At 40.7% G+C, this 24,650-nt stretch overlaps 2 protein-coding genes across 3 annotated transcripts; one reads left to right on the top strand and one right to left on the bottom strand.

Moving 5' to 3' along the window:
* Window positions 1-972: 972 nt before the first annotated feature.
* Window positions 973-12,479, bottom strand: LOC134541149 (nudC domain-containing protein 3). Of its 2 annotated transcripts, XM_063384362.1 has the most exons (8): window positions 12,236-12,479; window positions 10,457-10,585; window positions 9,417-9,494; window positions 6,464-6,568; window positions 5,598-5,685; window positions 4,047-4,226; window positions 2,922-3,110; window positions 973-2,526 (listed from the first exon to the last, which is right to left on the bottom strand). In XM_063384362.1, the coding sequence occupies exons 1-8, from the start codon at window positions 12,334-12,336 to the stop codon at window positions 2,425-2,427; spliced, it is 972 nt and encodes a 323-aa protein (XP_063240432.1). In that variant the 5' UTR covers window positions 12,337-12,479; the 3' UTR covers window positions 973-2,424. The 2 variants fall into 2 exon arrangements, with proteins under 2 accessions (XP_063240432.1, XP_063240433.1); XM_063384363.1 differs by lacking the exons at window positions 10,457-10,585; window positions 12,236-12,479 and adding an exon at window positions 8,096-8,403 and having other exon boundaries at window positions 6,464-6,666.
* Window positions 12,480-13,859: 1,380 nt separating this feature from the next.
* Window positions 13,860-24,597, top strand: LOC134541281 (phosphoribosyl pyrophosphate synthase-associated protein 2). The gene is made up of 8 exons (XM_063384586.1): window positions 13,860-13,994; window positions 14,209-14,306; window positions 15,448-15,567; window positions 15,743-15,852; window positions 16,736-16,914; window positions 18,029-18,304; window positions 20,012-20,158; window positions 22,256-24,597. Exons 2-8 carry the CDS (start codon window positions 14,230-14,232, stop codon window positions 22,412-22,414), a joined length of 1,068 nt encoding a protein of 355 aa, XP_063240656.1. The 5' UTR covers window positions 13,860-13,994; window positions 14,209-14,229; the 3' UTR covers window positions 22,415-24,597.
* The last annotated feature ends 53 nt before the right edge of the window (window positions 24,598-24,650 follow it).

Below are 24,650 nucleotides of genomic sequence, written 5' to 3'. Positions count from 1 at the left end.
CCCTAACCATATTCCCAGTGCACTACGGGACACAGCCAGTCCCTTATTTTTAAGGACCGTGTTTTGGTGTCCTGTCTGTTGCCCAAATTACTCATGTGTGCAGAGCTCACTTTTTCGTTGATTCCTTCCAGATGACTAAACCGCATCTGCATCTAGTGCCATTAACTCGTATTAGTCATTTTTGTCATCATAAGGGGATGTACTAAGCCAAGCGTATGCCAAACAAAACTTTATATTAGTAATCTCTCTTGGTATACATTTTCTAAATTTTAAAGGTCAGAAAAACCAATAATTGCACTTTAACGTACTCGAGAAAATTAAAATTACCACATTTTATTTCGTGCGATAATGCTGCTATCTGCGGTATTTTTGGCATAGCAAATGCATCATGGTTGCCAAACTTATTCTCGAATGCATTGAAATGAATTTCTAGCCTCGTGCTAGCCTATTGCAAGTCCCTCGAGTGCCTTCAAGCATCTGTGTCGGATGTTACCTGCCTCAAAATAATTCTGAAGAGACTCATTTCAGCCATTTTCACTCTTCTAAAAATGCAATTTAGAAACGAAACACCGATTTCAACTACTCATGAGCATATTCTTAAATGCTTTTCGTAAACAGATCCCACTTGGGTATTTTGAGTGTTTTTTTTAATTGTGGTTTTTCAATCGAGCTCAGCTCACCGGGTGTAGCCAGGAGCATCAATGCGGACAGGGGGGATGGAGGTGGTACAGGCCCCACGGGCGGGCATCAGCGTAGGGAAAGCATCAGGGAAGTGTTCCAAATGCCCCCACATTTTCTTACATACTTCCTACCCCTAATAAACTCAAAACCAGAGCATCATTATTACTCTGTACATTTTTTTTAATTCTCAGTGTCAGTGGCTGTTCCATTCTCCTACCTGCTCTGAATAAATTCCTCTAACTAAAATTGAATCTGTAGTGTGAAGAAGAAGGAAAAAAAATGACATACAGCTGACGTTTGAAATTAGTTTAATTTTTTTTTAAATATTTTATTACTAGGTACTGTAGGGCATGTAAAAATTTTCAAACTTAAGCATGTACTTAAAAAATATCAGATAAAACAATAGTTCAATTATTACTTAAGATGTCAAAAAACAAAAATTTAAGCTAGAATAGCTTAATGTTGTAGACTAAATAATTACCACTGAAAATTAAAAACAATTACTACATAATAAATTGAGTAAATTTGCTTTTCTACACTTTAAAAATTATGATTTGCTTACACAATTTTTTGATGTGTAACATCTTAGCTCTCAGATACAGCATTTGGTAGAAGTGATTTCGAGAATGGAACGTACATCGCAGGGAACAGAAATGTCTAACAGCAATGCTGCCATTCTGTGGCAGATGGCAAAAGCTTTGTAGTACTGTTTAATGAATTTTAACAAGTTGTTCAGTATATTGATAAAATTCCCTGTCAAAAAATCATGTCCAAAGCTGGATTTGGTAATTTTTTCCAAGTCTTTTTCGCTTTTATCAAAGAAGTTTCATTATAAAATTTCACCTTTCGCTCTGCAAATAGAAGGGTTTGATAGTTGAGTGCAGAAACTACGTGCGATTCGCAACAAGAAAGCGAGTTGAAAAGTTGAAAACACAATATGTGTGTATGTGTGTGTACAGACACACATTTATCACGCTTGGCATTGATTTAAAGAATTCTACGTTAAATTTCGTGTCTGAGTTCTGTATTATATGTTTAGTATTTGGAAAGTGAGAATACGTGAATTTGCTTGTTACGGATGTCAGATGTCACACATCTCTGGCTAGTACTGCACTTCACTTGCCTGCTGTTTGCAGCTGGGCGTACACAGGTGGGGAGCTGGGGAGATGTGTCTTCCCCCCTAGCAATCATAACAAACCCTAAACAATCCAACTCCCACACCAACAAACGGGAAGAAATGGAAAGCAAACCACGGGCCAAATGGTTCTAAAAGACATCCCCGCTCTCTTAACCCTAGTTCCTTCATCATCAAACGGAAAAAAAAAAAAATTCTGTGTCGCTCGTGATTTTCAGGATATTTTCTTGGTCCCTTAGTGAATAATTTTAAATGCTTGGGTGTTTGCGAGACCTACAAGGTACAATTAAAGTTTTCAATCCCACATTCAAAAAGGCATAAAATTATTAACACAATAAAAAAAAACATTTTTACAGTTCATAAAACAAGATTGCCAACATAATTTACTCTGTACTGTACATCAGTATCACGCATCACGCAATGTAGATCTGCTTTTTTTTTAAATATTTACAATATAATGTTTAACAATAAATAAAAACACAAAACAAAAGCAGTGATTTTACTTTGTCCTTTTTTCCTTTACAAAAAAATTTGAAGAAACGTCACTTCAATAAATAAGGTTAAAAGACGCTGCCTCAACATTCGGTCCGGCGGCGTGCAGCGCACGGCTACTTGCCGGGCCCGCATGACAGCACGGACGGGTCGTAGGGCGTGCCCGCGAAGGGAGACCCCTCCTTGTCCCAGGCCTCCTTCAGGATCCTGGCGTGGGCCTGCGCAACACAGACAAGTCCGATCATTCCGGGGCGCCCGCCTCGACAAGCAAGTTGTAGCGGGATGGATCGAGCTTGAGGGGCCCGCCTCGTCAGGGGTGTATGTGTGTCGGCGAGGCGGGACTGGCCGGTGCTTCTAGCGCGGTGTCTCCTCTGGACTGGCGCGCAGTCTTCTCGCCATCACAGAATTACTGTGAAATTTCAGGGGTGACCTTAATATTATATTACGGAGAAATGAAGATAAAGGTGTAAAGCAAGTCCCTTAAGTACTTTCAAGAATCTGTACCGGTTGTTTTACGCCTTAAAATTACTCTGAAAACATGCGTTTTTGCCAGGCGGGTAGCGAGGCGGGCAGCGAGGCGGGCAGCAAGGCGGGTAGCAAGGCGGGAAGGTACCAGCTGGTCCGAGGTGGGCAGCCCCTCCTGCCGGCGCCGCTGGTTCCACACGGCCTCCTGCAGCTTCATCTCCACGTCCTGGCCCAGGTCCTCGACGGGGCGCGACGCGTCGATGGCCGCCATGTCGATGCGGGGCTCCGAGGCCAGCAGCGCGTCCCACCAGCGCTCCTCCAGCTTCTCCAGGTGCACCTGCGCAGGTGGGCCCCGCTGCGATACCGCCCCCTGGCCCTGGCCCCCCTCGCTCCTGCACGAGCACTGGAGGCGGGCCAGGTGTGCTATACCCCCCGTGTCGCCAACGTCTCAGGATCTTGAAATTCCCTCACATTTCCAGGTTATCCCTGACAATTTTGTTGGTTAGTTTCAGTTCCCTTTCTTTAAGATAAACTTCTACTGTTCAAAATTATCTCTGTAAATCTCAGAAATTTTGCCTTCAATCTGATCACTACATAATTACATTTACTTCGTAAGTTCAAAGTAAGGCAGTATAAATGCTCATTTTAATTTTAAAGGCGCTATCATAAAACACGCAAAATAATTCAAAACATTTTTTTTTTATGTGTAACTTCTAATCATGCGGCCCGAGATTCTATAATTGTACTGATTATGCTTCCAAGTTGGAAACAAAAGAACATGACAATCCCAGTGTTTATCCGTTCCTGGAACGCCATCAGTCCATATTAAGGTGTTTCCGAGGATTCTCTCTGTGAAATCTAAGGACTTTCCAGGACTTTCAGGAGACGTTACGGAGGCGCTGTGTTCCCCTGCACCATCAACGCGTGTCCTCGCATCTCGCACGTCCGTGCCCAGGGGTTTCCCCCGGGTGGCCGTGCAGGTGTCACCTGGGCCCAACTTGACGTATTTTTGTTCTAAATCTAAGTTAAGAGGCGCACTCGACACAAATTTCCCCCGACTGATTTTCCATCAAATAATTGACCTTTCATACAACTCTCTGAAAGAATGTCGACCATCCCTACAGCTTACAGTCTGCGCACACGTCCGGAGCCCAGGACCGCCCGGGGACCGTCCGCGGGGGGCCGGCTCTCCGGAATGCGGGAGGGAGTGTGTCTCGCCGGAGGAGGCGGGAGCGAGGACTCGACGGGGGGGAGCGGCGGTCTCGTCTCTCACCTGCACCTGGGCGCCCGGCTCGAGGCTCCAGAGCGTCTGCGCAGGGCGCACCTTCCAGCGCAGTTCCCCGGCCGCCAGAGCGCGCCACTCGCCGCCGTGCAGCGCGCACACCTCGAGGCTGGCGGCCGTCGCCGTCACGCGCACCTGCCGGCCCTTGGTGACGCCGCGCGGCACCGGGACCTGCCCCCACGTTGCCCGCGGTGAAGCGACATCCGCCCCGGGCACACACACGGGGCGGCCACGAGGGAAAAAAAAATAACTTCCCACCAACTTAGGCGGAGGAAAAAAAGTACTAGATTTCGAGGGCATCATACCGAAAGGGCGTACCAACGAAAATTGCAAAAGTTTACAGGGGAGTCATTCATTTAAAGTTTGGCTGTTTTTCCCCCTCCCTTTGTCCACATAACATGGTGTATTATCATTCGATTCATGGTCATGTTTTTTTTTTTTCAGAAGCTCTGAATAAGTGTTTATGAACCTAATCGGGTTATATTACATTTATCTCGATATTGCAAAAAAAGTGTTGATCAAATTTTGAAAGAAAAAAAAAGTACTAAATTATAATTTTTTATTGTTTTTAACAATTCAGGAAGTAATTATGACATTGCAATGTTCTAGCTTAAATATCACACCACACACACACATTACATAGTTTTTTAAAAATAATTACGCTTGATAATGAAACCTATTGGATTTACTGTAATGTTATTATATTAAAGAAAAAATAGTACTAGATCTGAGCGCAAATGTACTAGACTACTAAAAAAACTTATAAAAGTACTAGATCTAGTGGGAAAGTACTAACTGTGGACACCCTGGCTACACACACTTCCCTAACTAGCTCACATTTACATGTTCAATCACCCGTTATTCACGAGTTTAATTTTTTTTTAAATTCATAACTCAATAAAAATTATACGAGGGCTATCATGATGTTGCTGCTTTAATATAGAAGTAAGAACTGGAAAATGATATAACCATGATGGTGTGTGAGACAAAAGTTTTCAGTACTGAAGCAAGGTACAGTAAACTCCCTATTATCCGCGCATGCTACAAAAAAATACAGAACATATGTAAATCTGTATTTCATTACAAGTGAGCAAATCTGAACTCTACTGATGAGTGTATTGTGTGCAGTGTACAGTGAAACGCCACAGGCCTTCTCGGAACTCGCGCAGTGTTTAATGAAGTCTCTAAGTACGTACAGTACTGTATCCTTGTTACGAAGCAAGTACCGAGCACTTTTATGTTTACATTACTGAAACGTATTGTATGTTAATTTAAAATTTTTTTACTGTTAGTTGTAACTTTTACTATACATAAATTTTTTAAATTTTTAAGTTGAAATTTATGTTTTCTTTTTTTGTTTCCCATTTTCGGCTCTTTTGCGGATCATCCGCGATTTCCACTATCCGCGGTGGCCCTGCCACTTAATTTTGCGGATAATCGGGAGTGTACTGCATGTGCGGTTAATTGAGCCGCTCGTACCCGAGGAAACAAAGGTCATCGGCACGCACGTTCAGAGGGCACGAGGCGACACGGCAGTCTTACCACGATGTCCACGTCCGTGATGCTCTGCGCCCAGCTGTACGTGTCCCTCACCGCGCCGTTGTAGCACTTGCTGTCCGCCGCATAGTACCTGCACCGGGGAACACCCCCCCCCGTAAGTCCGCTATGTGCCTGGCGACGGCAGCAGGCGGCAGGAGGCCTGCTGTGGTGTCATCTCTGCCGTCGTCGTCGTGTTACTGCATGTGCTGTGTCGTCCAGGTTTTACTGTCTGTCCGCATTCACCGTCATTGTTCGAACCGTCTAGTCGCTAGCCACCGTATTCGTACGTGCTGCTGTTATTTTTTTTTTTCCACGAGTAAATTCCTTCCACGGAATTCTTGTGCCGTCCGATAGCTGTCGTCACCATATTGTCCAAAAATACTTGTTACGTGCATCGTTGGGTTTAACTGTTCAGCATCAGCTGACTTACGGTTGTGTTCTGTGGGTTTATGTTTTCAATTTTTTTTTTCTTATTTGGAATTTATAAATTTTTGCCATGAAAAAAAAAATAGTACAAAACTGCGACTGTGCCTGTCCAAGAAACTGTATTAAAACTAAAATGATTGATGACGTAGTTGCATAACATAAAATGTTTGGAAATAAATTATTACCTACATAAGACTTAAAAAAAAAACATGAAAATTGTTTTTACTTAATAGTCACTCTAGCGTGAAGTATCGCATTAATATACAGTACAATCAAGCACTTTTGAACACACCTTGTTAATTTTACGCTGTTTTAAGGGTTCTTGAATTATTTAACAGTTTTCAAAAAGTTTTAAAGGAAGCCTGTGGTATAAGTTCCAAAAAAATTTGCGTGAAAATTGTAGTGCAAAAAGACCATGCAGACTTCAGAGCAGGAGACAGAACCTGCGATCATCCTCGCCGGGTGGGGACGGGGCGACGGGGGCAGCGCTGGGCGTCTCCGGGGGACAGCTGGCCGGGGGCGACGCCTTGGGCCCCTCCGCCCGGCTCCTGCGACAGAGCCACACGCAGCGACGGCTGCTCACCCCTCGCGACGGCACGTCGCAGCGGACTCGGGCTCGCTCACATTTCGTTGTTCCGTCAGTTTCCTTTCCGACAGAGGTTGCATCAGTGTCGTCGGTACCATTTTACGTCTGTACATGGTCACTTAAGAAACAACACCGCCTGTGCAACAAAAAGTAAATTTTCCAGGAGAGCTTAACATCTTCAAGCATTGTGCTGGAGCTGAATGAATAGCCGATGTTAGAAAACAAGACCATAGCAGCGCATTACGTTGGGTTTTTGCCAAATTCACTTCGTGAGAAGTTTCCATGGAGAAACAAAAATAAAATTAAAAAAAAAAAAAAATATATATATATATATATACACACACTATTTAGGCGGTGTTGTTTCTTAAGTGACAATATATAGGATGTTTAAGAATAAGAAGGAAAATTTTTTGAAAGTTTGTAAGGATTGCTAGAAATACAGTATTTTCATTGAAGTAAATACAAAGTTAATAAACGCTATCATCCTCTCTTGTGTTATATTAGTAAAATTAATTGTATTTATTTTATACAGATTAGTAAATAATTTTAACAAAATTTATAGTATTTTTTACATATTTGAAAACAAAGTCAATGTTTGTTCATTATGTACCTACTAACAATAATATACTTTAGATATTAATTAATAAACAAAATTTTAAATTTTACACAAAACTTCATGCTAACTTTTCGTTATTACTTGTGTACTGTCCAGCAATTATCTTCATAGTTGTTAGATTTGTAAAAGTAAAAAGAAAGTATTATACTGTAATGAAGTATATTTCATATTTTCTTAATCATCTGCTTGATTTAATTTATTATTTCTTGTTTTATTTGTTATAAATTTTTCTCTATTTTTTTGGTTTTATGTAATCCATATCTATAAATTAAAAAAAAAAATTTGAGATAGTGTGTCTTTATGTATATTGTCTACCACTTTGGCATTACACTATGGGTAGACATGTCACAATTTATAAATAAATAAATAAAATGTATAGCTAAACAAATATTAAGACAAAATAATTCTTGATAAAATAATCAATCACAGTAGTGTGATTTTGACTGAGCTATATAAATAAAATGATTTTCAATAAGCAACCATTAAAAGCAAGTCGATATGTTTGTAAAATGTACCAACATCATAGATGAAAAATAAATAAAGAAAAAATTAGAATTAGTGACACAATGCATTTCAGTAACACCTCCATGACAATTCATGGAAATTGGTGCACTGAAGGATTTGTTACTATTTTATTGAATTGCAATTCATCAGAATTTTTATTAGGTTTACCATGACTTCATTTTCTAATCATTAATTTAGTTATTTAAAACATCATAATTTCACTAAAGTAACGATTTTCTAATTGTGTGTAGTACTATTAATTTTAACTTTATATTTTGTTGATTCGACAGTCATTAGAGAGGCAAATAAGTATTAATTTAAGTGGTAGTACACGGTATCCAAATGTATCTGTAATAAAATTACCCTTACTTTCCTTTGACTTCTCGTGACAATCCAGCCTCCACCATCCCTATAACTGGCCCAGTTCAAACACAAACCAGCATATGTCATTACGTAGTGTGTGTGACTAACGCACTAAAACCATCTGGGTGACGGTAGAATGCAGCATGTCATTTTCCCTTCAAGTTACTGCCACTGGGGAAGTTCCGTGACTTTTCCAGGATCGCCAATAAATTCTCAAACTTTCACTGGCCAGTTCCAACTTCCCTGACTTCCCAGAATGTGGACACCCAGTAACACTCGAGAAAGATGTCGAGCAAGATCCGCAGGAACAGCTCCTGATCAACAGAAACGAACACCGCGGTGAGTGAGATCGAGCTGTAGATGCGGGCGTGGTATTCCAAGACTTCGGGCAGCGACGCCCCGTCTGGACACAACCGCAATTCCACAACGTGTTCAAACCGAATCCCAGTAAAGCAAAAAATCGGCTGCTGTTTTAATAAACGATGCCCTGCACAAGGCTACAAACTGGTTTCAACGCGTTCCAGCAGGAGTTTCGCAACCATCCCTACACTCTCACGGCCAAAAATACTAGAGATCGCAGCCAAAAACAAAACCACCTTTCTAGCATTCTAAAATACTTTCAAAATTGCAAATACTTTCTTGTTATGGCCATTAAAGCGTTCAAAAAAAAATACTGCAGGATAGTTTCGAATGTCATAAAGTTTCATTCGGCACGCCAACACATTTGGTACGTTTACCCGATGATCACAAAAATGACTACATACCAGAGTCAACGGCGCCAGAAACGGGTTTGCCACAGGAATGAAATAAATGAAAAAGACACACCGAGAATAATAGGGCCACAACTCAAAAAAAAAATTTTCTACATTTTTGTATATTTGTAATGTCTATGGCTATATCTATTCGGTATAACAAGGCCATATATGTAGTACAATAAATATTCACCTGAAATGAGATATGTCCTTATTACATTTTAAATTTGTAAAACAGAAATCAGAATAATACAGCCACATGTTGACATGCGGCCTTATTATTCGTACAGCTGAGGGTGGGTTGGAATACACCATGGCCATATTTTGACTTGCGCCATAGAAACAGTGCCGACATTATGCACTTCCTGATTGCTGAGGCTAAGAATAAACTTTCAATTATTCACTCTCCTGTAAAATTTAGAGTTTTTTTGAGATGTGGCCCTATTATTCTCGGTGTGCGAGTGAGCTCTGCGCATGCGCAGGATTTGGGCAACGGAAAACGAGGGACGGGCCGTGTGCCGCCGTGCACCGGGAACACGGCCAGGGTGCAGGTGTGGGCCCAGGAACACACTCACCTCGCCTCGCCGGCTGCCTCGTCGGACGGCACCTCGACCTCGCTCGCGGCCGCCGGCGCCACGCCGTCGCTCTGCAACCTGGGGGAGAAGGCCTGCCATCACGGAGCTGTTTCCAGCGACATCCCACCGCCGGCTACAGTCTGTCTCACGCACATGGCGAGTAATACTCCCCGGCTTGCTAACATTACAAGCCTTACATCCCGATAATTCTAGAAAATTTTCCTTTTTTTTCCCCTATTACCAACGTGGATTTATATACTAATTTAAGTTAGGTTGACATAAGTACATCATGCAATTATATATTTTCTGCAGATTAGTAGACACTGTTCAAATAAGATTTTATTTTTGGTAAAGATTAGGTAGCCAACTCTCAAATGTTAAGCGAGTCAATTAAGCGGTAAGGAAATACAAAAAGTACCTAAGTTTCGTTTGGTTCTGTCGATAATATTTGCGTGTTTCCGTGAAAGTACAACTCGGAACATTATTCTTCAGTTCTGCAGGAAGTTTTCCTGCAAATACTTTTCCAGGAAAATCAACATCTCTAGTTTTGGGATCGAACCCTCAACCCTCGCTACATGAACGTGAAGCCGTAGCAATGAGGAGCTTCCTACTGCCTATTTGCTTCAGCTTTGTAATTTTGTTTCATTTTGTCAAATTTTTAATTTTAAATTTTTACATTTAATTTTTTTATATTAAGTTATGACTACTGCGCAAATTTTTGTTTATTCTCGTTTACATGACATTGGTAGATACCTGTAAAATTAGCGATTTCAAATCCGTAAAGGATAGACTCGTGCAAATTACATCTGCTGATTGGTTACCGACTCGTAACACCTGTTGACTGGGATGATCGTGATTTTGCTAATTCTTCTGTTAAAGATTTTTCATTGGCCCCAGAGTCCTTCAGATGTACTGTGGCCCAATCACTAAAGCAAAACAATGTCGAGAGTATTCGGACTCGATCCTATCGCGTAATGAATCCGCGAATTTTACAGGTCTCTAGCAATTGGGCGTATTTATTTGCGTACTCAGCGCCTCACCTCTCACGAAGTTCTTCCTCGTGTTTGTCGCGCTCCCTGGCGAGCTGCTGCCACTTCTCCAGTGCCTTCAGCGTCACTTCCCTCGCCTCGCCCGCGCCTACGGCCTCGCTGACGCTGAAGAAGTCCGTGCTGCAACAGTCGCACGGCACGTGCCACTACTGCACCTCGATCTAGCACAGGCGGGACGAGAGGCAGACACCGACACGAACCAATGGTCGTTCTTGGGGGGTGCTCCCTATTCATTTTGCCAACACTCCATCCATAGGCGTCGCAACCTTGGAGGGGGGGGGGGACATGTCCCCCCCCCCCCAATAATAAGTCTTCAATTTCGTCCCCTCCAATAATATATTTAGTTTCGTAGTTATATTAAAAATATGATTTCTGCGATATAACCCATATGTTGCGCATGGTGCATTTAGTCCAATCGTGGTAATGTGAGCACTTTTTTAATTCGATCTTCGAGTAAATTCAAAATCAGGTCCGATACCGAAGCGCGCCGATAGCAGAAAGCCGAGACGAGTCGAGCCGATCCGATCCGATCAAGTGCGCGGCCATCCATTGCAACCAACTATAATTAGAATATTTAGGAAAGAAAAATGCCTAAAAACCACCTTTTTTTTTCAGGTGATGGATATTCCTCAGCAACTAAATCAATTTAAGTCCTCCCCAAAAAATATATCCTTGTGACGCCCATGCTCCATCTGCAAAACTGCTTACAGGAGCGCAAGCGTTGCATTTACCTGCTGTCCTCGTTAATTATTTGAAATAAGATAAAATAGCACTCATTTGAAATCAGTGACTGTACTGTAACACCTATCCCTTCATCCTGATGGTATGATCCTGCAATACATGATGCTTGCAGCTTTAATTTAGTACGTCAAAAGATCCTGGACACAACAAAAACAACAAAGTACAAAACAAAGTTAGGCAATTAAAAAAAAATGCATTTTCAGATTTTTATTTGATATCATAATACAATATCACAATTCTTTGTTAAATCACAATTTTGATTATGTCCAGAATTTTTAAAATTACGAAATTAAAACCAAATGATCATGTAATTAACATAGCATGCCATCAGGATCAACGTATAAACATTAATATGTGATATGAAACTTTTTCCTTTAAATCAATTAGGCAGTAGTAAATATATTGAAAAATTAAAAATGGTACTTATCATGAGATAAGTAAAACAAATTTCTTAAACTCACACTAAAAAAAAAAAAAAAAATGTTGGTGTGGAGTCCATGCGTGACAGAAGCGAAACTTCTTGCTTATTACATTATTAGGTATCGGAAACATAATTCTCTTTGGCTGAGGTTTCAGATTAAACAAATATAAGCAAATATGAAAGTGTGCAAACGTGCAAGTATGCCATATCATTTATAACGTTCCCCCACCACTTACCTAACTAATCCCCTCATGCGATAAGAATTTCCTAACGCTCAAAAATTGTACCCCAGCCCTTCAGCAAAGAAATTTCTCTTAAGAGTGGAAAGGTTAGTCCGACTGTATAAGCCTGTATAAGACTAGGATCAACAGGGGTGGGTTTAAAGGAGGTGAACAGAAAGGGGTAGGAAAGCTTTTCTTGATAAGACAGGAGTGAAATGGATTGGATGAAGAGATGGTAAGGGTGAAAGATGCAAAGGATCTGAGGAGAATTTAAAAAAGGGAGGGGGGAAGTGAGTGAAAATAGGGGGACTCCTTGCCACCGGGTAAAAGCCCAATTGCATGCGTAACAATCAATTCTATTAACAATAAAAATATATTTACACCTACCGTCTGCATAAGTATCCGAAAACAGCGTCAAGGAATGTTTCTATACACACAACTTCTTTACAAATGTTATTAAGAATTTCATCAAACTTATCCAACGCCATCAGTGTTCTATTTTGAAATTTACTTATTTGTTGATATTTCGAAGACTTGTTGTTTGTTTACATTACTTCTTTCAACCGGCCTAGAATCTCTATGACGTTCAAAGTTGATGATTTCAAATTACGCAGTGTTCGAAAAGCTGTATTCCGTTATACAATGGTCAAATAAACAAATTTTTTAAAAGAAAACAATTATTGTATTCAAATTCGAAGGCTCCGTTATGATTAAAATTATTATTGGTTAGTTGCTGCTATTCCTTTTTTGATGAAATATATTTTTAAAGTAGTCTGAAAATAATTTGAAATAGATTCCTTTGATCAATATTATTATTACTAAACGGAACACACCCAGTTTGTGGGCGGGTGGGAGAACAGAGTATCAACTAATAAGTATCGATAACTTAGTCTATCGATTGTAACGGAAGAAAAGTATCGTGGTATGAAGATATCAAAAGAAAAGTATCGATACTCTCTCTCTCTCTCTCTCTCTCTCTCTCTCTCTATATATATATATATATATATATATATATATATATATATATATATATATATATATATATACACATATTATTCCATAGATTTAAAAAAAAAAATTAATCTAATCAAGCATTAAATTAACCAAAGTTATAGTTTTATTTCAATTATCTAGAAATCTGTCTTAGCAAATGCTCTGTCATCTTGAAATAATGTTTTTGAATATTGGGTCTAGGAAGCAGGATATCGCAATAAAATGATTACCTTCAGTGGATTCAAATCTATGTTGTATGTGTTATTATTTTTACCTCTTTCTTACATTTCGTACTCTCCCCCGAAAATTCGGTTTCACATCTTTGACACTGTATTGCATTGCCTGCCTTCGAAAATAAACGTTCGGAGGAAACTGATGTCGCTGTCACTGTTAGGTATTCAAGCTTATAGAACTGAGTAAATACCTTAGACCATAGATAGTAAAGGAAATACAGATTTGTCCAAAATATCCGTCGACAGTGGTGAAAATGGTGTTGCCAAATATAAGCTTATTTCATCTTTTTCATCACCAAAGTAGACTGCAAAGAGGAGGCTACTCCAAAGTGTTTTTTTTTTGTACCTGCGGAACATCCTACAAACGCAAGGTCTAATGACCTTGCTACAAACGTATTGAAAGGATTGTTAATCTTCTAACATTAACAATGTAAAAAAAAACTATGCTACCAACATACAAAATTAAAGGGGTATTACAAAATTTCAGCGATAAGAATGCTAACATTATATCAATTTTAATCATAATTTCATCGTTTAAAATAATCGATAGGAAACAAAATGGGTTCCACAAAAGTGTTTATTTATTACCAAAACTTAAGAAATATGAAAGTAAAACTATTATATGAATTAATAATTTTATATTGGTAATTTAATTTAAAACTATAATAGGTGTCTATTAAATTAATAATACAAACTGTGTATCGATATCTGCCAAAAGTACTCTTCAATCTATCGAATACAATTGAATCGATATCAAAATACTTCTCGATAGAAAAGGTATCGATATGTTTTCGATGTCCCTATCAGTATGTTTATTTTCTAATATTGGTTTGCAAGTTCCAGTTTCAACGGATAACAGAACATAAAGAAAACTTGCATTTTGCTTGTTATAGTAAAAGTATAGTGGATTTTGAATAGAGGTATGTAACATGCAGAAAACAATTTTCATCTGATTCAGGATAAAATACATTACTTAAAAATAACAAACTCGCCATTTAAAAACGTTTGGTCTTGCTAAAGTAAACATCATTTCCTATTTGTCTGTAGACTATATTCTTTGGCTACGAATGTTATTTTTGGTGTAAAATATTGGTGTTTTATGCCGTTATTATTTTTTATATTTGATTTGTGTAGGTGCCATTATTTTCTGAAGAAATGGATTTTCCGGGTTCTTCAGATATTATGATAATTGGTGGGAACTCGCATCCAGAACTACTTAACCTCATTACTAGGTAAGTTTTTGAATTTTATTCGAAATCCTGCTTCACTTAGGCACAAGCCTGGTGTCAAAGCAATGGGTCATGTTCACTGCACAATACCCTATTTATTATTTGTTGTAAAGAACGTAGGTGAAATGTAAGACGTCGTGGTATTTGTTCAACGATAGCGAACTTTAATGAAAGAAGGAAAGAAAATATAGTATGTAATATTAGTAACAATATTTTTAATGGAGTTATATTAACCTAACTAACCATCTACAATATTTAAAAGTACGTTTAATGGAACTAATCTAATCTAAACGACCATTCTCACAATGTATCCGATTTGGTAATACTCGGATATTGCAGATTTTGAGAACGCAAAAAAAAATTAAGTCCCAGTCAGGTGTGCAGATTTGCGGGACTACAGTTCTTTGATGTTATAACTCTTCTAGTTCAACATGTGTGGCAGAAAGCGGGATGTTGTATGGCTGACATTTAAACCAAATAAAACAATGTTTAAACACTTTTTTTTGAATCTGGTATTTTGCCAACCTTTTTCCTGTGCATCCCACTTAGGTGCAGACTTGTTTGGAAGATGACACGCACTGTCGACTCTGAAATGATGTGAACGCGAGTGAATGCTCCTGTTCCGTGGAAACCCTTCCCTGTGTTACGTTATCAGGGTCCCCACATTACGCAGTAGTCAGAGAAAATTCAGGGAAGGGGAAATCAGGCAAAGCCAGGGAAGATACTTTGAAACCTGGAGAAGTCACGGAAATTCCTCAGCGATAGTAATTTCAGTAATTTGAGGGGGAAATGTCATGCTCCGGTATGCCATGTGCCATCATCCGGACAGACTGTGAGCACATTTTAATTTTTTTCCATTGAAATAATGTTTAACTGCATACTATTGTAAACAGTATAAAATAGTACAGTCGAGGTTCCGTCTTTACTTGTTGGAGGCTGGGGTGCCTTTATTTCTTTTGGAAAATTACAAAAAAAAAAATGCTAATTATTTTTAAAAACAATAGTCTGGAAATGTTGGAGTTTTGGTCAAGTGAAGTCGGGGAAATGTATGTGGCGTACTGTGCCAAGTACTCCCGGGGACTGCCGTGAGTGTCTGGGGAGGAGGGCGTGGAGTGGGCCCCACGAGGGACGTGTGTGTTGGCAGCCGGCTGGGCGTCAAGACGGGCGGCTGCGCGGTGTACCACAAGACCAACCGGGAGACCATGGTCGAGATCGGGGACTCCGTCAGGGGCAAGGACATCTACATTATCCAGACCGGAACCAAGTAAGCCAACATTTTTATGAATAATGAAGTCTTACATAAAGCGTGATGTAATCAAACGATACAATTGTGTAGGTACATTCTGAAACAGCTTTTAAAAAAATGACCTCTCCTCTGTTCACCAGCGCCTGGGAACTCTGCCTGCGGTAATGTTGGACGTGTGTGGTGGTCGTTGCAGGGACGTCAACAACAACATAATGGAGCTGCTGATAATGGCGTACGCCTGCAAGACGTCCTCGGCCCGGAGCATCGTGGGAGTCATCCCGTACCTGCCCTACAGCAAGCAGTGTGAGCCACTTGCTGCTTCTCGCTCGCCGCGACTTTCCGTTTGAAATTTCACTGGAAAAACCCACGTGTTGTGGGTGTTTTGGCAGTCGAGTTGAAACAAAACTTATGTGTTTCACGGTGTGTCCATATCCTGGAAAGTGGAAACTTGATATCCTGGAAAGCCATGGGAATTCCCCGTTGATAATTCGAGGGGGTATTTCGGAATGGAGGATGTGTTTCGATTGTTATAAAATTATTTATTTGTTAATTTCTAAAATGCCCATCTACAGTTGAATAAAACTTTTTATTGATGGACGCAACGTACATAATAAACACCAAGTACTAACAAAACCGTAGCTGCGTCACTTGAGCCACTTCAGTCCGCTCTTGTTGTGCGCCTCTGAGCGGGGGCGTGACACAAGAGGCAAGACGACACTGGCGCTGCTGGCCAAGACACCCCTCCTCTCTTTTCCCCTCCCAGGCTACCTCCGTGCATAGCAGCATTCTCTGCTTACACACAAATGGCTTAAAAACAACACCTATAAAAGTATATATATTTTTTTTCTAATTTATTGCTTCTTGTTTCGAAAATGGCCAATTAAATCACTCCACCGACGAAAGTGACTCCAGAAAAGCTGTAGTAAATATGGTGTGAATATACAATTTGAAATAATTTTTTTTTTAAATTTTTGTGTGATTTAAATTGCTGTCTTTTGCCCCGTAAAGTATTTTCTGTGAACTCGTAATCAGAATTTTCGGGGTCACATTATGTCGGGGCGGATACGGCGATTGTGGTAATGTGTAGCTCGTCAGTGTGTGTGAACACGTGTCTTATTGCTGGATATTGCTCGTCACACGTCGTGCGTGTCGGGAGGCATGAACGTCGGGACCGCGTGTGCCGCAGGTAAGATGCGCAAGCGCGGCTGCATCGTCAGCAAGCTGCTGGCCAAGATGATGTGCAGGTCCGGCCTGAGCCACGTCATCACCATGGACCTGCACCAGAAGGAGATCCAGGGCTTCTTCGACTGCCCCGTGGACAACCTGCGGGCCTCCCCCTTCCTGCTGCAGTACATCCAGGAGTGTGTGAGTCGAAGCTCCCCTTGCATTGCCGTCCTCCCCTCTTTTATCAGTTCCGCCCGGGGACATGCCAGTGTCTGATCTTCACTAATGGTTGGATAAGAGTAGCCCAGGGCCTGGTCGATAAGCCGGAAGAATTTCCCTGCCTCGCATTCCTAGGCGCTTCTCACTTAGCTTTATAAGTTAATCTTTAGCAGATCGCCGTCAAAAAACACACCCGTGCTGTATTGACAAAAACACATTCATTCTAAAGACACTACATTTTTTGTGCGAGAAACCGGTGAATTTTTGAAACCCATCGGCTGTCTGTGCTCGACCAACTTAGTTCGAGAAAGTCCATTCTTTGCCATGTTGCCTCTGTTACTTTCGTTACTCTGTGATGTATCCATAGCTCATGTTTCATTACCGGCTGTAAAGACATTTCACGTCAATAAACTTATGACATCTGTAAAAAAAAGTAATTGTTTGGTTGAGCAACTGTTTAGTTAGAGAATTATTGTGTTCCTGAGAAGATGCCATTGTAGCTCAAGCTTACTTTGAATTATGTTGTACATGCATGTGTTGTCCCTAGAGACAAGATTTGATGGTTTTATTTCTTATGAGGCCACTCCAGTGTTTCAGGGACACTACGCAACCCGCGTCAACCTCACAAGATTCAATGCTATTATCATTTTGCTTATAACTTATTAACTAATATAGATTTCGAAATGATGCTTGCTTTGATATGTAAGACAACGAATGCTCTTATCAAAGCCCCTTTCTTCAAAAACGTGCATAAATTACGGTTTTATACTAATCTTTACTAATATGCATAAGTGTATTGTCTAGGTTGGAACCATAATTTTTTGTACGTTTTTTTGGAGAAAGGGGATTTGATAAGAGCATAGTTGTCTTGCATATCAAAGCAAGCATCGTTTCAAAATCTATATCAGTTGATAACTGATAAGTCATAAGCAAAATGAAAATAGCATTGAATCTTGTGAGGTTGACGCAGGTTGCGTAGTGCCCCTGAAACACTGGAGCGACCTCTTTTAAGTCCGGTTGGTTTCCCGAACGGAAGAAGTCGTCGTTGCAGTTGTTGTTGCGAGAGGTGTTTGGGGACACGTGGGGGCGTGCCCAGATCCCGGACTACCGCAACGCGGTGATCGTGGCGCGCAATCCGGGCTCGGCCAAGAAGGCGACCTCGTACGCGGAGCGCCTGCGCCTGGGCATCGCGGTCATCCACGGCGAGCAGAAGGAGGCGGAGTCGGACATGGTGGACGGGCGCTACTCCCCGCCCACGCTGCCGCGCTCGCGCACCATGGACGTGAGCGTGGGCGTGCCCGCGCACCCCGCCAAGGAGAAGCCGCCCATCAACGTGGTGGGCGACGTGGGCGGCCGCATCGCCATCATGGTGGTGAGAGTCCCCCCCCCCCCCCCCCCCCCCCCGTGCGTCCGTGACGCTCTGCTGGACGTCAGTCCGGACTTTATAGCAGTCGCATTTCGGATCTGTTGCCTCGTTTCCATTCTCTAATTTGGATGTAGTCGTGCAAGAAAGGAACCAACCCACATGAAACCTATTCTGAGTATTTTGAAGTTTTAGTTAATTATCAAATTGTAATTCTCGTATCGATAACATAATGTGGGTATAATTTTAATGGTCTAGTATAGATACTGATGTAATAATAGCAACGTCGGTACGATCAACCTTGTGCTATTTTAATTTATTTTCAAATAAAATATGTAACAAAATTGTGGGTTGGTTCCTTTTTGCATAACTACGTCCAATTATGCTTCTGTTATGTTTTCGCAGTATTAGTAAGTTGAAAATCTCCTGGAGAAACTTAATTTTTGTGCCAATTTTGGGTTGTAAGAGAATTGATGGAGCAATGAAAAAATAAAAAATTTTGTTGAATAAATGCGTTAAAAATGTATAATTATTTTCATGTTTTTTGGTATGTAGAATTTTTAAAATTTTGTGAGCTTCTAGAGCTGTGCCGCTTGGAATTGGCAGAAGCAGATTTTTGCCGATTTCTAAAATTGAATAATAAATAATGATGATAACCAAATAATATTGGACTTCACATGGCATAAATTACTTTTCCCGTTTTCCCGTGCAAAGCGCCGCACAAAATGCATTACCGTACAATTGTTTGGTACCCATAAATATTCACAGCCGCACGTTTCATGATGGTGTTGGAATTCCCGTTCTTGAATCGTAAACATGTTCGAAGTCTCGCAATGTTGCACTTTCTGAATTTATTTATTTTTTTTAAACTGCATATTTTTGGGAATCAATATATATTTCACAGTTAACCTATAGTTATATATTAAGTAATTCAATTTCTCAGCCGCCATTAGTAAATTCATATTTCAATAAGCAACCAATGGGTCGTCAACAAACGAATAATACATAACAAGCTGAAAATACGAGTGAAAAAAAAAAGTTATGTTCCGTTTATAAACTAAAATACATGTGTGTTTTGCATTGCATTGTTTTTCTTGGAATGAGTTTTTTTTTTTGGTAGTTTAGTAAATTTATATTAAAAAAATATATTTGAGCGGAAATGTGTTTTCTCCTGTATCGGTTCGGAATTGGTGAATCGGCAGCAGTTGTATGGGTGTATCGGCGACAGTTGCATGGGTGTATCGGCGACAGTTGTATGGGTGTATCGGCGACAGTTGTATGGGTGTATCGGCGACACTTGTATGGGTGTATCGGCGACAGTTGTATGGGTGTATCGGCGACACTTGTATGGGTGTATCGGCGACAGTTGTATGGGTGTATCGGCGACAGTTGTATGGGTGTATCGGCGACAGTTGTATGGGTGTATCGGCGACAGTTGTATGGGTGTATCGGCGACAGTTGTATGGGTGTATCGGCGACAGTTGTATGGGTGTATCGGCAGCAGTTGTATGGGTGTATCGGCGACAGTTGTATGGGTGTATCGGCGACAGTTGTATGAGTGTATCGGTGACAGTTGTATGGGTGTATCGGCGACAGTTGTACGGGTGTATCGGCGACAGTTGTACGGGTGTATCGGCAACAGTTGTACGGGTGTATCGGCAACAGTTGTACGGGTGTATCGGCAATAGCTCAGTCGGCGGAGTGGCGTGCTCGCAGGACGACATGGTGGACGACGTGCAGTCGTTCGTGGCGGCCGCCGAGGTGCTGAAGGAGCGGGGGGCCTACAAGATCTACGTGCTGGCCACGCACGGCCTGCTGTCCTCGGACGCCCCGCGCCTCATCGAGGACTCCCCCATCGACGAGGTACGTCCGCCCACTCCCGTCCACACAGCACCAGTACTTGTAACTCAATACACCAATAACGCAACGAAACACAACTACCGGGAAATTAAATCAGCATTTTTAATTTGAAAAAAAAAATTAGACTGGAAATCACGATACATCGAATTCGATGAATCCAATGTATTCGACGCAAAGTTTTTAACTAAAATTGTGTGTAGATTGGAAATATTTGGTTCACTCTATTTTTGGTCTTGCAGCTGTCATTCAGTAGCTCGTTCTTACTGCGACGTTGGAATGTTTCCAGACAGGTACTCGCAGGTGTGTTGTTACTGCTCCGAAGTGCCTCTGTTTGTTTATAAAGATAGCATATTATTGAACAAATATGACACCCAAATGTTTCATGGCTACTTATTTCACCGAAACAGTGTCATCTTGACTGGTAGATGACGCACCCGGAACAATCTGCGAGTACGTGTTTGAAAATGTACCAACATCATAATGTAAAAAAATGAGTTACTAATAACAGTTGTAAGATCAGAAAAGTAGTAAAATAAATTTTTGTAATCTACTTAGTACGTATGTACATTTTTCGTGATTTAAGCTGGTATTAAATGGTAATAGTTGCATTTCAGTGCTTATCATGATGTATTAACTAGAATTTCGGTGGCATGTAGTTTATAAACACGCTTTTCTGTGTTATTTTTGTTTTATCGTAACTCACCAAATAACCTTGTCCCTCGGACATGTCACCTCAACTCACCTCGGGGAAAGCCTGTCACGTTCCCGACAAAGTCAGCCCTGATGTTTGCAAGTGGACACTCGGCGGATGTCCGGAGGCAGGCTGGTGGGGTTCATTTCCTTTCGCCCATTCATTTCTGTCCATTCTTCATTTGCAACTCGTGTCGCCTCGTCGTCTGACCTCAGTACGTTAATTCGTCATTTCTCCGCACTCCCGTGTTGTCAGCCAACGAGCATATAGGTAAGATCATGGTGCGGTCACGATAAAGAAGCGACTCGCGTAGCCAGTTTCTGCAGTTGTGGACGGTGACAGTCGGTGATGCAAAATGCTAACCTCTGAGCTTGGAGTGTGTTGACCACTGTACAACTGAGACGTCACCGCCCTGCCGTAGCTCAGCTTTGATTTTGCACAGTCATTCCGAACATTAATGGGTTCTATTTTATAATTGCACCCAATGATGCTGCGATTGAAGTACTGTACATACACTCAACAGCATGTCCTCATTCTGAAAAGTCAGGGAAGTTGAAAATTTGTCAGGGAAAGTCAGGGTATTTACAGGGGGAAATGTAATGCTCCGGTATGCCATCACCCAGACTAAACACATTAAACACTGTAGAAGGGCGTAGAGGCTGGATTGTCATTTCTGTTAGAAAATTGAAAAATTAATTTGTTTTGCAAGTGTGTCCACCCTGCTGATGTATTTTTGTTTATTTTGAAGTATATCTTAATTTGCTGATTTGATTTTTATCGCTGAAGGCCCGTTAAATGTCCTTAAATTCCACAATCGAACCTATATAACTTCTAACTAAACATGTTATTCAAGTTGCACAGAAATTATAAACACATTGCATTGTGTGTGTGTTTTTTCTTATCATTTTGTTTTGGCCTCTGGCAGAAAAGCTGTACATTTTTTTCTCTCGGGTGTTTCATGATGGTGTTTAGCTTCTCAAATACACTTTGTGCCTGCTTTTCATTTGCCAATCCTGAATAGTAACAAGAGTTTACTTATGGAAAACTTGTCATTTTAAAAAAGTAAATCTTATTATATTCATGTGTACTTGAAGGTAAATGGATCTTTGACGACTACTTAATTTTCACTATTGTAAAAAAAGTTAAAAAAACAATAAGTATTTGAAATTAAATACTGTAGTACAAACATTAAATTATTTTATAATTTTTAGTGTTAACAAGCACTAACTGGTGATGCAGAAATGCACTCCACAGTAGTGGATGGTCTGGCCTCTTGTCTTCCGCGGAGACACTTCGCGTCCCACGCGGTGGACACGAGCTCCGACCTCGAATGCCACGGCACGGAGAGTGTGCCGTGGTGTTCCGGGAGCTTGCACGGCCGTGACTCGTGTGCCGCTGTGTCCCGGCAGGTGGTAGTGACCAACACGATCCCGCACGAGCTCCAGAAGATGCAGTGCCACAAGATCAAGACGGTGGACATCAGCGTCATGCTGTCGGAGGCCATCCGCCGCATCCACAACAAGGAGTCCATGTCCTACCTCTTCAAGAACGTCACGCTCGAGGACTGAGCGCACCGCACGCCGCGCGTGCGTCCGTCCGCGTTCCCGCCGGCGTCCAGCGTCGCGATGGAGACCCCGGAGCTTCGCGGAGTCGTTTGGTGTCGGGCCGAGAATTTCCCCCGTCGGCCGGTGTCTCCGAGCACGGCCACAGAGGACCGCTGCCCGAACGTGAACTCCATGCAGTCCTGCTTTGCGATCAAATGAGTCCGCAGAGTTTCAGGGTGTCGACTTGCAACCTGGCATCAGTTGTCCCTGTTTTGTTGAACTGGACGCAGTGTCTACCAAAATGAGGAAAAGGACTGGGAAAATAGTACTTGTGCATTTCGAATTTTGTGGGCTAGGCTGAGTGTTCCTTGTGTTCTCGATTCTATGTTTGTCCGTTTTGTTTCTGTGCGTTATTTGGCCGTTTTCTTCTATCAAAAGCTCATCTGTGGCTCTGATGGTGCTAGAAAAAAAAAGTGAATGGGGGATATAACTTTTGAAGTCTAACCTGTAACATCTCCAGTTAGGCTTCGAAAACATGTTATCTTCATTAATAGCTTGAATGTTTACTCCAGAGGAAGACAGGTGTGCGATGTTCTGTTTGCTGTACCACCTTCGTCGGGCAGTCAGCGTGTTTCAGGCAGATTGGCGTCCCGTTGTGGTTTCAGCATCTACCTCGTAGTTAGCTATGCAGCCACTTGGTTCTCTTCCAGCAAGACACTGCCCATGAGGGATAGAGTGTGACAGTATCGCGACGGCCCAGCGAAGGTTGTACGGCTGGTCAGACATCACGATTACAAGAGTCTCTTTCAGTGCAAGCTTTTGTAATCATCCATGACTGCATATGTTTATTTTGTATATGTTTTAGTGCACTTTGAACCTGAATGTGGCTTTAACTTTCCTTTATGGAGGTGGTGAGCTTTGTCGTGGTCGGTGCAGCGAAATATAAATTCAGCTTATAACATGTGCACACAGGCAGTATTTTTTTTTTTTTATAAGACTGGTTGGTTTTTACAAAGTGTGGCTGTCAGCGAACCAAAATGTTTCCTTGCCGAGCTTCGTAGATTAGTTGGCCCGTGGGATCATGTCACTTTGATTTGTATATTGTAATTAATTATGGTAGTTCTACGTTTAGGGAAATAACTGTGTATGTGAAATGTATCTTCCGATTGGTTAAGTGACTTTGGCTAGGAAATAGTGATGCTGTACATTAAGGCTTTTGAAAATTTTGTTGTTTTTTTTTTTTAAATATATTTTCAAATTGAATATCAAAATACTCATAAAAACCAATATTTTTTAAATCAAATTTATTCATTGAATTTAATTTTTTAATAGCGCACGCAGTCCAACAAAAATTAATGCAAAATACACAAAAAAAATGAAAGATATATATTAAACCATAAGAAAGTTGTGTAAATGCAAGAAAGAAAAAAACGTAGCAACACTAAGTTGGAAAAGTTTTAGCGGTCAATCTTTTAAATTATTTTTAATCAGTCCAAGCTTAAATCTTCCGTGTAGCAAAAAATAAATCCAAATTTCGTAATATTTGAAATATCAAATTTAATTAAAGTAATTTATTTAGCTTGGCATTTATACAATTGGTAAAAGTTTACTTTTTTTTTTAAATCTTGTAACTGTTATTACTTTTTTTTTTTACATTATGAACTTGGAACATTTTTCAAACACAGAAATATGTGAAATGTATTTTATTTGTGCATCAATGTATCTGTTGTTCAGTAAAATGACATCGGCCAGAAAATAAAACCCTAAATCTTGTCTTTAATAAAACGTATCACAATATGTGTGCAAGTACATGCAAGTCACATTACAGTGGACTTATTACGAGCTCCAGTGTGACGTACAGTTGGAGCAGCTTATGAAAAATTAAAATCACTGTGGTTTGGTTGAGTCAAGGAAATTAAGATTTACCTTTTACTTTGTAGTGTCGAGCCTTGTAACCATGTAGCTAGCTCGTAGGTGTGTAGTGGTAACAAGAGAATAGCCACTTTCGAATGTATCATGCGTGTTTTGTACATGTTCAGTATGTTTAAGGTTCACATAGCATGAGGTTATTTTGTAAATAAGAAAATATTCTTAAATGAAAAAAAAAAGTAATACATGTATCATTTAAATGTTGTGTATTGTAATGTTGGCTTTATAAACATTGTAAATGAGATAAGGAAAAATAAATTCCATTGAATTTTCAGCCAGCAAGCAGCCTTTTGTTCTGCACCACAGGAAATGTTTTAGGTATACATAATTA

The sequence above is a fragment of the Bacillus rossius genome, chromosome 18, assembly GCF_032445375.1.
Source record: "Bacillus rossius redtenbacheri isolate Brsri chromosome 18, Brsri_v3, whole genome shotgun sequence".
NCBI classification, from domain to species: Eukaryota; Metazoa; Arthropoda; class Insecta; order Phasmatodea; family Bacillidae; genus Bacillus; species Bacillus rossius.
The sequence above is the reverse complement of the archived record's forward strand: the minus strand, read 5'-3'. Positions and strand labels throughout refer to the sequence as shown.